This window comes from Ipomoea triloba, chromosome 12 (assembly GCF_003576645.1).
Source record: "Ipomoea triloba cultivar NCNSP0323 chromosome 12, ASM357664v1".
NCBI lineage: Eukaryota > Viridiplantae > Streptophyta > Magnoliopsida > Solanales > Convolvulaceae > Ipomoea > Ipomoea triloba.
In genome coordinates, this window is record NC_044927.1 from 25,102,113 (window position 1) to 25,115,057 (window position 12,945).

The window sequence follows — 12,945 nt, forward strand, 5'->3', positions numbered from 1 at the left end:
TACACTAATACACTCTTTCGGTAGTTTTCTTCGATAGGATAGGATTTTGGTCTTACAGATCTTGAGTTACTTTGGTGCTTTACTTTGAATAAATGATAAACTGTTTCCAGGAAACACTAAAGGGTTACTTCAAGGTGTCTAGAAGCGGCTCGTAAATGGTTTGGCACCGATGGAGATCTACTACTGGTACATTGCTAGATCATTAGTACTCCGTAATTATAAACTTACTCAAAGTTAAAACTCACATTTTTCATCGTATGAGAAATTACTTGATGCGTTGTACATAGCATCTCGGTGTTTATGACTTATGAGATGCTATAGAAATGGATAGGTATTAGCAGAAACCTTAGTTTGTCTGATGTTTAACAGCCCCTTCTCGTTCTTAACTTCACATGATTACTGATATCCTGTGTTTTGCGGCAGATTCATTTGTATTACATAGAAGAATGTGTGTAATTTTTCTTGTATATTTATGCACATACAAAACAAGTAATACAGATTACTTCCTTATGGATATTCCTAAATAAATACGACATTTTCATCATCAAAATCTCTAACATTGACTCAAGTGGAAAGAACTTTGATTTACGGTTCGTAGCCGCAGCTGCAACCAGAAAGTTTTAGGCAAATTTCTCCTTAACCGTAGCTAGCAAAAAATCACAAGTAAACTAATGCATGTTACCTATAACTGATAATCTCAAACTAAAAAAAGGCAACTGAACTTTGTAATTATTAAATCAACTGACTACCTAACTCAGTTAGGGATCTTGAATCACTTAAGCATGCATGAAAGCAAGAGCTTGAAGCCTTGAACCCATGTGTCACTTAAGATGCATGAAATCGGGAGTTCAAACCCATATGTCACTGAATTTCAGTAATGATGTACAACCAATGCCACAAATGATCCACCAAAATGATACAAATATTTGACAAAAGTAGTACCACTAAAGGTCAGAAAAGATCATGATGTATAGTTTTCTAACATACCCAGTTTTGAAACTGAAGAGCCTTTAGTGTCATCAGCCATCCTTGCCAAAATCATCTTCATCATCCTTCATGTACTTCTCTTGCACTGCAGCAACTGTAATGTTTGTTAAGTGAAACAATATTTTCTGTGCAGTTAACTATCAAGTACTAATGTGAAATCAACAATTGTTTGTGTAGATGTCATAACATCATGGCAAGTGGATTTCTTCTATCAGACTAGAGATTTGCCTAAGGAACAACAAAAACATGAAGAAATTAATTATTCACAAGAGTGAGAAAGGATATCGATAGTAATCCCAGTCAACAGGACCGACTGCGATTTTGCTGAATTCGACTGCAGTAGCATCGATGCCAGCAAAGATGTACCCATTGCTCTTGTCAATCAATTTGACGAGATTTCCAACGCTCTCCTTATCCTGAAATTGCAATTTGGTTTACGATACAAAATCATCATTAGAAAACAAGAAGTGTGTGAATTTGTGTTTTGGGTGATTAAAGAAAACAAAACTGCCCCCATGCCTGAATATCCAATGTTGTGAAATTCACAAGTCCAAAATTTTCTACCACCTCGCAGAGCTCCTTTGTAAGCTTCCTGAAAAGTTAATAAACAAAAGAGAAGGTAATGAAAATTAGTTCCATCTAAAAAAGGCATCTCGGGATTCTTCCAATGACAATCTAAGAAGAAAATTGAATAATTCATGCTTCATGTGTGTGCAGCCCTCTCATCACAGTGAATACAAGAACTCAAACATTAACAATTAGGAAGTTTTCCTACAATTATACAAAAGATTCAGCCACCTGTACTTAGAAGACCGTGGATCCTGATCAAGATGATACTGCAAGTAAGATAAATCTTGTACATCTGTATAGAAGTCCAGATTAAAAGCTGCAAGGACAAACCAAAACAATAAAGTGTCAAAAACACAACAGAGTCAAGAGATGCATAAGATGCCAAGATGAGCATCTAAAGAGAATCTGATATGCTTACCTAGCTTTCCGTAACTTTCAATAAGATCAATCTTGGACAGAACATTGACATGGGGTAATTCCAAATGTAGCATGGTTGATAATGACAAAAGCAATGCACTCACATACTTTCCAGGATCACTACATAGATGTGCATCAACTAAATGTACTGCAGTCAACTGCATTAAAGATAAAACTCTTAAGAAAGGGAGTGGTTTTGCTTCACGTATATACAATGAATCCAAGTGAATGTTGAAAGATGAAATAGAGGAAATATCATTTGAAAGGCCTAACTATACCATGAGATTTAATTTCTTAATGAGTTTCATGATCACTGATTTGGCATTTGAATGAAGGAAAAATAGCTCCACCTGACCCGGGAGATCAAAGAGGAAGTAGTGATCTGCAGGAATCAATTTCAAATAATAGAATCATCAGCTAAGTATTTTCTCAATCATACATCCAAGTACTTCTTAAAAAGAAGAAGAAGAAGAAGAAGAAGCTTGTATGTTTCTCATGATGGCATATACGGATATTCCTGAGATTGTCAACCTTTAAGAACTAGATAATACACAATAGTATGCAGAATATTTTATATTTTTCAGCACTTTTAACACTTCTATGTACCTAGCTTGTGTATTCAAGAATCAAGACATCTAGCATTAGCACATTAGATTATTAGAACAGTTCATCAGCCTGGCATACATTTAACGCCTCATTGCAAAACCAGCTTGTATGGTTTACAGGACACTCAGCCTAGAAAATTAAAGAACTCTCTTTCCATTTGATATTAGGATATTATATTTAATATTTGAATTAATTTCTGCTCATAATACATTTCAAATTGATTTACTCTGCTACAACTACAAAGAACGAATTAGTTTACTCTGATATGTGCTCTGATTAAAAGCATGAAAGATCCACAAAGATCTAAATGCAATCAAGCAAAATAATAAATTGAGTCTCAATGGAACCTTTAAGGAGAGGTTTCAACTTGGATTCTAACCAGTCAATGTTCTTCTCAAGATAATCCATGCAATATACAAGACCTGCAAAGGCATAGTTAGAGAAAAAATGTCAGAAAAAGCCATGTTCCAGTTATGGTAAAAGTAATTATTATTCGTTTAAGCATTTAGTGAAAGGGCATAGGGCAGTTCTAAGGAGCTTCATATAAACTACAATAGACTTGTACAACTGAAATGTAGTTGTGTCCTGAGGATATGAACAGGTTCAAGAAACCTAGTGAGCCAAGCACCATCAGAAGTGGGAAAGCTCAACATTTCCTCTGAAGAAAAGGACAAATCTTACTACCATATGGAAAATGGGAAAGAAACAGTACTTCTCATTGCTGTTTTTTCAATTGCATATGTTAGCAAGCTCAAAACTTATTAGGAACCTTAAATTCAAGCAGGATAAAACAGAAGTGCAGGGAAAAAGCAGAATTACCTCCATTGGGACCAAGAGAATGCTCAACCATCACATCACTCAGTTTAACTAGATCCTCGATATTAATAGCACACTCGTATCTTTATAACATAAGGAAGAACAGAGTGCGCTCTATTTCAATACCCATCCAGCTATGGACATTGGAATGTCATTGGCATAATACCATACAAATAGCTTAATCAAAAAGGATACGGCAAAGCATCATTTGCGGGATCCAAGTTAATTACAGCAACTTTGCTACAATACAATTATTGAAAAGTTATTAGGGAATAAAGAACTCAACCATACAAAATTACAAATGATGAAATGAACTCTTATTTTTTCTAATGTAAATTTACACACAATTTGAAGTTCGAAACTCTAACCATCTTAACAAATACTTCAGGCACACCAGCAGAGACCGGAGCTGGCATGGGGGCAGTGGGGCCACTTAACTAGACAGCCCCAAAACAACGTCGTTTTGGGGCTGTGTATATATATATAATTTTTTTTTTAATTCCCTTCTTGTTTCTTCCTAACCAGACGCAGAGACACTCTACGCCTCTACGGAGTACGCAGACCGCAGCGGCGCAGCCAGCACTCCTAGCAGCCATTTTTTTCTTTTCCATTACACAGACGGTAGACCGCAGCCAGAACTCTTCATCAAAGATTTGCAGATTCTCCTCCACGCCTCCACCGACCATCGTCCGGCTATTCTCCTCCGTGGCTCCGTCCATTCACCATTCATCCACCATTATAGATTTATAGCCTCAGGTTCGAACCATCTTCATATTCTTCAACTTTATTCTCTTAATTAGTTTGCCCTAATGGCTAATTCCATAAAAATGATGACTGATGTTTGATAAATCCCTAATTGGCTAATTCTCTAAATTTTCAATCTTCAAGACTTCAACCTTTTCTTCACATCTTTGTTAATGAAATTTTTTTGTTTTGCAGATTTGTATATGCTAATTGAATACATATTCAAAATATTTTCAAACTGGGAATTGAAGCTGCTAGTCTCAACTCTCAAGTATGAACTTCAAGCATTTGGATTAACTATTGAAGTATGAACTTCAAGCTGCTAGTTTCTGAAATTTTTCTGTTTTGCAGATTTGTATATGCTATGAAGTATTGATGATCTAGAGACTAGAGGTAAGGGTAATCTGGATTAACTATTAAGCATTTCAAATCTTGTTAGTCTTCGGATGGCTTTCAAATCTTGTTGTTAGTATTCAGATGAATATTTTAACCATTTTATGATTTTTATCTTTAAGCTACTGAATGCTCTATACTCTATAGCTTACAGAACTTGAAAAATTCTTTAAAAATGCTCTATGTTTACAGTTTACTTGAAATAGACTACAAAATGCTCTATGTTTACAGTTTACTTGAAATAGACTACCAAATGCTCTATGTTTACTTGTTTACAGTTTACTTGGCTCCGTCCCTGCACACCAGAGTTCTGTGCGAAAATAAAAGCCAACAAATAACATTTAGGAAAGTTTAGGGTAATTACCGGCCAATGAGTTGGAGGAACTGAGACATGCCATTGCAATAAGTGGTTTTGCCGGAACCCGGCGGCCCAATCACTATCTGACCGAACACCATTCCTGTTATATGGAATTACCTTTTTGCTCTCGGATACTTGAGAACTATGATCTTTAAGTGTTCGCTTCAATTTTGCCGAGTGTGAAAAGTAATCAAACACCTATCTTACATAAAATTTTCAGTTGTTTCCTCAGGCTAAATAATTGACTAGCGCCGCCGGCAGCAATGGGGAGGAGGTTCGTCGATGGCGGTAGCACAGCGGAGTTTCGCGAAGCTGGTAGAGGCTTTGGAGGAGGAGGAAGGAACCCTTTTGCTTCTTTTGGGAAATTGATGAATGGGAGGGAATACAAGTATACAACGGTGAATTTTAGCAGATAAAACGATAGCAATGAAACTGGAGAGGTAACAATAAGATATAATTTGGGGAAAATGGAAGTTCTCGAACTTTACTTCAAAAAAAAAAAAAGTTGGATAAGAGTTAAATAGACTCTCAAACTATACATGTGTAATTAGGTCTTTCAACTTCAAGAAAGTTCTAATTATACCTTCAGATTTTATTTTGGAGCAAATAAACCTTCAAACTTATTTATGACCTGTAATAGTAGGTCAAATATATTTCCGGCGAACCTCCGATTACATTCCGGCGACCAAATCAAAAAATCAACCGCGATCGGCGTCTGTAGTTGATTTTTTGATTTGGTCGCCGGAATGTGATCGGAGGTTCGTCGGAAATATATTTGACCTGCTATTACAGATTTACAAGTCATAAATAAGTTTGAGGGTTTATTTGCTACAAAATAACAAGTCTGAGGGCTTAATTGAAGTTTTTTTAAGTTGAAGGGCCTAATTGCACAATGAAGTATAGTTTGAGGGCTATTTGACCTAGTGGGGCTGCATATGTCATTAAAGTCTCCCATAATTGCCTAGTGGAGAGAGCTCAATGTAGATAAGTGACATAGACGTTGCCAAGATTCACGATGTCTAGTGTCTTCCAGGTTTCTGTAGAAACCCGTAAACCTCCAAGGTTCGGGACTGTTATCCAAAGTGATCATTGCATCAAGTGCTCAACCCTAGCATCACCGCACCAACTTCTGCGGCGACCTCTTTAGAGGAGTTCTCGGAGTCGTCGTTTCATGTAAGGATACACGGACCAGAATAAGCACTAGGAAATGATCAAGGGGGGTGGCAGGGCGAACAAAGAAGAATTCCTTCTTCCACTTTTTATGGGAGTCGGACAAGTCGGTCAGCACACGACAGCCGCTCCGCTGAGAAGTCTGTACATATCCCGGGGTAGGATTACCTACCTCCGAGACTTGGAAAAGGTTGACGAAAAGAGGTATGACTAGGGGGGGGACCGAGTGTGGCGCACACCGTCAAGAAGCACGTGAGAATGCGGTGGGAGTTGGGTACCAACTATCTGGGTAAGGTGCTAAAGTAGCGGAAGAAGGCGGATAAGAAGGGGTAAAGGGAAACACGGAACCCATAATGGACGGACTTGTAATATATCCCAATAAAGCCACTGGCAAGCGGGCTGGAAATGTAGCTCACTCCAGCGGCTAAGATGGCACGCGGAAGGCACCATCAGTGACCTCATGAGATCGATCCCCTCTGTGGTAAGGGTGGAGTGATATCTACGGGTCGTCCCAAGTCTTCAAACTTACCCCTACCTCAAACGATACATTCTAGAAAAGATGAGGCGGCGCTAAGAAGAGTCGGGTTCATGGGACCCCGGAGGTAGAGCCAGTCGGAACGATTGGCTGAGAAGTAGAAGCTGAAGGGTTATGGGTAACCCCAACACGACTTGGGGAAGAAGATGCCATATACAAAAGGAGAAGAGAGGAGATTGGGGACCAACATGAGAAAGAGGGAAGCGAACGACCAGGGAAGATAAAAAAGACAGCGAAGATTGAATAGAAAAACGGATAAGAGAAGCGTCGGTGGTGAAAATTTTTGAATGTGGTGAAAAGTGAAGGGTGAAAGAAGGGTTATTTATAAGCCGAAGGGGAGAGGGAGATGGAAACACGTAGCGGGAATCCAATGGGCGTCTAGGCGATCCGACAGTTGAAGTGACGTCAAGCGTGTGAGGGAATCTTCAATAGCATTTATGGTGTGTTTGGAAAGCAGGAAAATGATTTCTGAAAAATGTTTTCTAGAAAATGAGTCATTTTCCAGAAAATATTTTCCTTTCCCGTGTTTGGTTGCATTATAGAAAACTGTGTTGGTGTGTTTGGTTCATTTTCAGAAAAATGAACATAATTACTTATAATTTTAAATATTGAAAATATACAATGGTGGTGTGGGTGGATAGTGGTGAGGGTGGTGGAGGTGGGTGGTGGGGTAGTAAGTGGTGGTTGGGGTTGGAGGGGGGTCGTGGTGAGGGGTGTTGGTTGTGGAGGTGGGTGGTGGGGTAGTGAGTGGTGGTAGGGGTGAGAGGTGGGTGGTGGGGATGGGTGGGGGTAGTGGTCTAGTGGATGGTGGTGAGGGTGTTGGTAATAGAGGTGGGTGGGGTAGTGAGTAGTGGTAGGGGTGGGAGGTGGGTGGTATTGGTGGGGGTGGGGTAGTGAGTGGTGGTAGGGGTGGTGGTTGTGGTGGCGGCGTGAGTTATTGGCTGCTCTACTGCTGCAAACGGAAATGACTTCCCCCAAAAAAAGGGGAAGCCATTTTCGAGAAAATCACATCTATTTTCCATTGACCACACCCTTATTTTTCATTGACATCCATTTCCCCCTGTATCCAAACACTAAAACCTGGACAGAAATCATTTTCCATGTTTCCAAACACACCCTTAAGGTAGAAGTTAAAAAGGTAAGAGAAAATTTAAAGCGGGAAACTGAAAGGTCGAGAGAAAAATTCAAAATGGAAAGATGAAGAGACTCCGCGACGAATGGGAGCCCTAGTTTGAGGTCGGCAGTCGACAATTTAGCACCCGAGCTATGAGGTAACCAGTGAAAGAGCTTAGAAGGCCGGTCTAGTCCCTTTGGGGAAATAAGAGCTCTTAGCGAAGAGTCGACCATAAAGCCCTTTGAAAAAAGGGAATCGACTATGCATCGTCAAATGAAGGAAGTCGATCTAAATTAAAACCCCAAATGAAGGCGAAGTCAGTTCGAAAATATAAAGGTTTTGGGATGTCCTCTTAAGGGTCAAATTCAGTACTTAGCTGCCTTAAGATAAGGAGCCAGTAGGCAGAAAGGTCGGTCGGCATTAATAGACTTTTTTAGGGAAAAGAGAGGTCGAGCAGAAAAGATAAACATTTTATTTATGATAATACATCACATCCGAGTTACGGATTATATCAGACTTCATCCTTATTTTTCCTTGGAAGGTGGGGGGCACGTTCGCATGGCCTAGTCAGGGTCCGTGGCGGATAGACGGGAACTCCCCGTGGAGGGTACTTCCTCCCAGAATAGTGCAATACCAAGAAGGGCCCCAGTCGGAGAGCCACGGTCAATAATCTCATGTATCTCATCCAAAAAGCGCACATAGTCAGGGTTCGGAGGATAGCTCATACTTCCTTCCTCCATTGGGGGAGCTAGTGTTACTTCCCCACCTTCAGACAAAACCACCAAGGGGGTCCTCCGGCGATGCCCCTACCACCTGGCCGCCTTGAGCAGCTCTTTTGCTTTCCAACTTCGCAAGCTTTGCCCGCTCGGCTTATCGTCGGGACGAGCATTTCCCGGTGGAAGAAACACCTCTCTTGGACTCCATAATCCCTATAGAGAGAAACCTGGGAAATTTTGCACATCTGGTAATGTATCACACTATTTATAGAATGGAAAGTGTACCTAGAGCCCCGTGCGTAGAATCGTACTTGAGATCGTGCATGTCATGCGTGAAGGACAGTGATGAGACCATTCAAGATTTGTCTTGTTCCTAAAAGACAAAGGGAGAAAATCTACTGCAGAATATGGGACACATGAAGAGTGGAGCTTTGAAAACCTCGTCGAAATAAGTCGGTAAGGATATTGAGATGGTACTAGCAAGAAGACTGAAAGCAACAAAGCTAGATCAAGTTTGGGTTGGGGAAGTAATCATTCGGAAAAGACTAAAAGTAACAACGATAGATTCAAAAGACTAAAAGCTATGCAGGAGGGGAGTTAGTTACTTTCTTGAGTCGTGCATCGTGTAACTCCGGAAAGTGAGGGACTAGATGATGGGGAAAGAGCATGATCCATCACTCTGAAGTAAAGGGTGCGACCGATGAAAGGTGACCCGGGGTGACATGACTGAATAAATTAAAGACCGACTAAGGATCCCAGTCGGTCAATCAAAAGGCCGAAATACTTGGCGACTGGAAAAGTCAAGCGACCTGATAGGCGACTCAGCGCACGGGTTGACCCAAGGATTAAGAGGAAGTCGGACTTGCTAGCTATCGACCAAGAGCACAGGTAGACGAGGATAAAGAAGACGAGATCAAGTAGGCAAAGAAGGGGAAAGAAGTCGAAAACCTACTCGTGGCGAGACTACTGAAAGGATAGAGCAAACCAGTCAGTCGATGCGAAGGGGAGCTCAAGCGAAGCAATTAGGAATCTTCCTAATATGGCAATGATCAGTAGCGAATCTCGTGGGAATTACGAGGAAAGAGATAAAAAAGCTTTAGGAAACTATATCAAATCTAATAAGGCAAGTGAATCATGCATTTATGGATGGTAGATTAGGGTTGCCAAATGGGGATCCTCATCCTCTTGTATAAATAGGGTCGTTAAACCTTGAAAAAGGTTAAACAATTCGTAATGCTAAAGAAGGCTATAGACTCTACTTTTATAAACATTCGACCCTATTAATTTTCCGGTAGTGTTGGCTCATCGTTCGGGATCCTCCCTCATCCTCTTGTATAAATAGGGTTGTTAAACCTTGAAAAAGGTTAAATAATTCGTGATGCTAAAGAAAGCTATAGACTCTACTTTTATAAACATTCAACCCTATTAATTTTCCAGTGGTGTTGGCTCATCGTTCGACTACTCTGTTATTGATAAAAAGCAACAGGCTTAATTGCATTTTGAAGTAAAGTTGAAGGGTCTATTTGACCATTTTTCCATTTTTATTTTTTTTTTTATTTAAACCATTAAGTATACACAATTTAATTTAGTTTATATGTAATTATTTATCAGTATTTGCGCGTATTTGAATTGTCACAACTCTCAAGAGGGTGACTCCCTTGAGAGTTGAGTCCCTTCTTCCTCAACATTCGTCACCCCATCCACCCACCCTACCCAATCCAACCCCTCCCCCCTACCCCAGTGGGCCCCACACTGCAAAGAATTCCTGATTTCCCTCCTTATTAGCACGTCCTGCATATCATCTCCAGCCTGAGCTAGCATTTAAAAAAATTTTTTTTTTTTTTATTTGTTTGCTTTTATTTCTCCGTTTACTGATTTTTCTACGCCCTGAGATGTCTGATACACAGTCGGAGCTTTTGCTCCCGGCGGAGATTCTCGACGGAGATTTACGCATGGACCCGTTCGCGTTCGGGTCGAAGACCAAACCCGACCCATCGTCACTCTGCTTCCCCGCGAAGTTTCCCTACCATGTGTTCTCCTCTCCCGCCGAGATCGAAAGCGACGAGGATGACTTCCTCGCTGGGTTAACTCGCCGCTTGACTCGGGTCTCTCTCGACCGAGCTTACAACTACACTTCTGCTCACCGTCACACGGAGGTACTCTTTTCCGTTGCCGTTTTTTCCGGCGTTTAGTTTCGGAACTAAAAATCTCCGTTGTGTGCTCTGAGCTTTGGTGTTTTTTTTTTTGGCTTAGAATGGTAGCTTACTATCAGGTTCACCTGAGTCCATGCTGAACCGGGTTCATAGCATGTCGGGTCGGAGCGGTGGGTCGGGCAATGGACCTTCTATGGCGTCGTCTCCGAGTACTAATACGCGGCTGGAAGCTAAACACGACGACTGGAATCTGATATACCAAGCCGCCGGTGAGGTCGCTAAGCTAAAAATGAACGCCGGCGATGGGCCCTTCAGGAGCCAATGTCTTCCCGGCGCTCCTCGAAATATCAGCTCCGTTTATTCGGTGAACGTCCCCCAATCCGCCATTCCCGATGTCCATGTAAGCGATTTATTGAATTTTTTTAGTATCCAATCGTTACTTTTTTTTTTTACTAATTTTCTCCGTTCTATAGTTTCGTGAAGCAAGAGGGGACCAACAGGAATATATTATGTGGAACCGGCAACAGCTTTTGCAGAATCGAAGGAACCGGGTCGGGTTGGAGCCTGGCCCGTTTCTGGAAAGCGAAAGGAGGAGGGGACAGGTATTTGGATGGCCTTCTCAGCAGTTTTCTTCCAGGTCGAACATGAAAACAGCTTTTTCCGGCACCGGCGCCGGGAAGCGGGAGTGCGCTGGCACGGGTGTCTTTTTGCCCCGGAGATACGGCGATTATAACGGCAATACTCCCACAGATTCTCGCAAGAAGACAGGTAAAGATAATAACTCTCCGTTTGTTTTCCAATTTCTCGCGAAATTTCTTGTCGTATTTTGCATCCCTAATGCTTAGATTATGGCGGAAACTCGGTGCCTTAAATCAGTGTGTTTAGTCCCGAGTTGTTGCTTCTGAGTTGTGACTCAGTACTACTGAAAAGGCGGATTCATTATTATCATCAGAGAAAGAAAAAGGAGCTGCTTTTCAGCCCTCCTACTACTGCTTTAGTCTTGGTCTTTCTTTAAAATAGGAAAAATTACGTATCAAAGGCTCCAAGATAATACTGTGACAACGTTTTCAAACCCTGCACTGTTTTTCCTGGTCCCCTCTCACTGTGAATGCGTGAAGCCTATGATGTTTTCTTGATTTGGATAATTAGCCCTAAGCAGCCTGGTAATCTTAGGTTCTTTAATGGTTTTGCTTCCTTTTTTGAGTGATTGGAAAAACCTACAGCCAATACTCGAGTGTGTATACTGGTTAAACCCTGCTTTGTGAACCTAACCAGTAAAGGGCTACAAAGAGATAACCAGCTTAGATTGCTTATAGCTAATCGGCTTAAATAAAAAAGGTCAATAGACTGCTCCTGTGAGAGTTGAACTTGTAACCTTGTGATTAATAAGTCGATATGCTGACCAACTTGGCTGGGCTGCCCCGAATTTTGGTTCTTTTGGATGGTGTGGAATTGTCAATGGGAAAAGGGGGGAAAAGCGTTTTGTGTAGGCTTGAATGTGAGACAACAGGTTTTTCCTTATTCTTTCTGCTTTGTGCCATCTTTTAAGTGGATGAGTTTATGCTAAGCACCTGCTTTTTTATCTGGAATTTTTCGTTGTCATTGCGGTCAATCAGGAGCATATCTTTCTTGCTTTTCATGTCATTTTCGTTCGAGTATGTGTGTGATTGCATCACCATAAACAGTTCATTTCTCGTGACAGAACAATCTGGATTTGTTGAGTGTATCCATATGAAGCCTGTCAAGTTCACACACTCTGTTCTCTCGAACTAGACTAGTAATAGCACTGATGAGAATCGTATTTTCTGTTTCTTGAAAACCAGCGTGCCCTGTGGCGTTGCATACAGGTATGAACAAGAAACTCGTGGACTCAACTGGCTTGGTTCAACCTCAGCCACCATATATCACAGATGGTATGCATAATCTGTCTCGAAATTGAAACTTTTGCCATCTTATTAGTAATGTGTTTTAGGATTTGCATATGCAGATATGATGATTTCCAGAAGGCGTGCTGCAATGCTATCACAGCAAGTGAAGAATTTGCGCCCCGATGGAGGCATCAACCATGAACCACAACTTCCTCAGGAATGGACATATTAACCTTGAGCTACTTGGAAATTCAGGTTCTTGGGGGGGGGGGGGGGGGGGGTGGTTAGTAAATGTTGGTAGATAAGTAGTGTTAGCTAGCCCATTGATAGGAAAAAAAAACAGAAAATGGTGTTTGAATTTGAAGAATTGATGAATGATGGATCAGGATGGTAGTAGATGAGCAGCAGCAATAAAGTGGTTTTACCCCATTTTCTGTTTCTGGTAAATCTTCATCTCTGAAATTATATGCATCTTTTGTCAGCTTTTAGAGGTGGAAG

General features: G+C 41.0%; 2 protein-coding genes across 3 annotated transcripts; one reads left to right on the plus strand and one right to left on the minus strand.

Annotated features, from left to right (window-relative positions):
* Nucleotides 1–800: 800 nt before the first annotated feature.
* On the minus strand, nt 801–5,304 carry LOC115998216 (GPN-loop GTPase QQT1). Its single transcript, XM_031237712.1, has 10 exons — nt 4,898–5,304; nt 3,592–3,636; nt 3,400–3,479; nt 2,928–3,002; nt 2,253–2,356; nt 1,976–2,132; nt 1,786–1,873; nt 1,507–1,579; nt 1,273–1,403; nt 801–1,083 (listed from the first exon to the last, which is right to left on the minus strand). Exons 1-10 carry the CDS (start codon nt 4,987–4,989, stop codon nt 1,020–1,022), a joined length of 909 nt encoding a protein of 302 aa, XP_031093572.1. The 5' UTR covers nt 4,990–5,304; the 3' UTR covers nt 801–1,019.
* Nucleotides 5,305–10,094: 4,790 nt separating this feature from the next.
* LOC115998644 lies at nt 10,095–12,706 on the plus strand. 2 transcript variants are annotated; one of them, XM_031238264.1, is made up of 5 exons: nt 10,095–10,582; nt 10,680–10,979; nt 11,053–11,347; nt 12,403–12,492; nt 12,552–12,706. In XM_031238264.1, the coding sequence occupies exons 1-5, from the start codon at nt 10,319–10,321 to the stop codon at nt 12,677–12,679; spliced, it is 1,077 nt and encodes a 358-aa protein (XP_031094124.1). In that variant the 5' UTR covers nt 10,095–10,318; the 3' UTR covers nt 12,680–12,706. The 2 variants fall into 2 exon arrangements, with proteins under 2 accessions (XP_031094124.1, XP_031094126.1); XM_031238266.1 differs by having other exon boundaries at nt 10,103–10,582; nt 12,567–12,706.
* The last annotated feature ends 239 nt before the right edge of the window (nt 12,707–12,945 follow it).

Coding starts and splice junctions, on each gene's coding strand:
- LOC115998216 (XM_031237712.1), bottom strand. CDS start 4,989: ATGGTGTTCGGTCAGATAGTGATTGGGCCGCCGGGTTCCGGCAAAACC. Junction 2,133..2,252: donor TTAAGAAATTAAATCTCATG/GTATAGTTAGGC, acceptor TCTTTAATGCAG/TTGACTGCAGTACATTTAGT. Junction 1,580..1,785: donor CCACGGTCTTCTAAGTACAG/GTGGCTGAATCT, acceptor TTAACTTTTCAG/GAAGCTTACAAAGGAGCTCT.
- LOC115998644 (XM_031238264.1), top strand. CDS start 10,319: ATGTCTGATACACAGTCGGAGCTTTTGCTCCCGGCGGAGATTCTCGAC. Junction 11,348..12,402: donor AGATTCTCGCAAGAAGACAG/GTAAAGATAATA, acceptor CTTGAAAACCAG/CGTGCCCTGTGGCGTTGCAT. Junction 12,493..12,551: donor GCCACCATATATCACAGATG/GTATGCATAATC, acceptor AATGTGTTTTAG/GATTTGCATATGCAGATATG.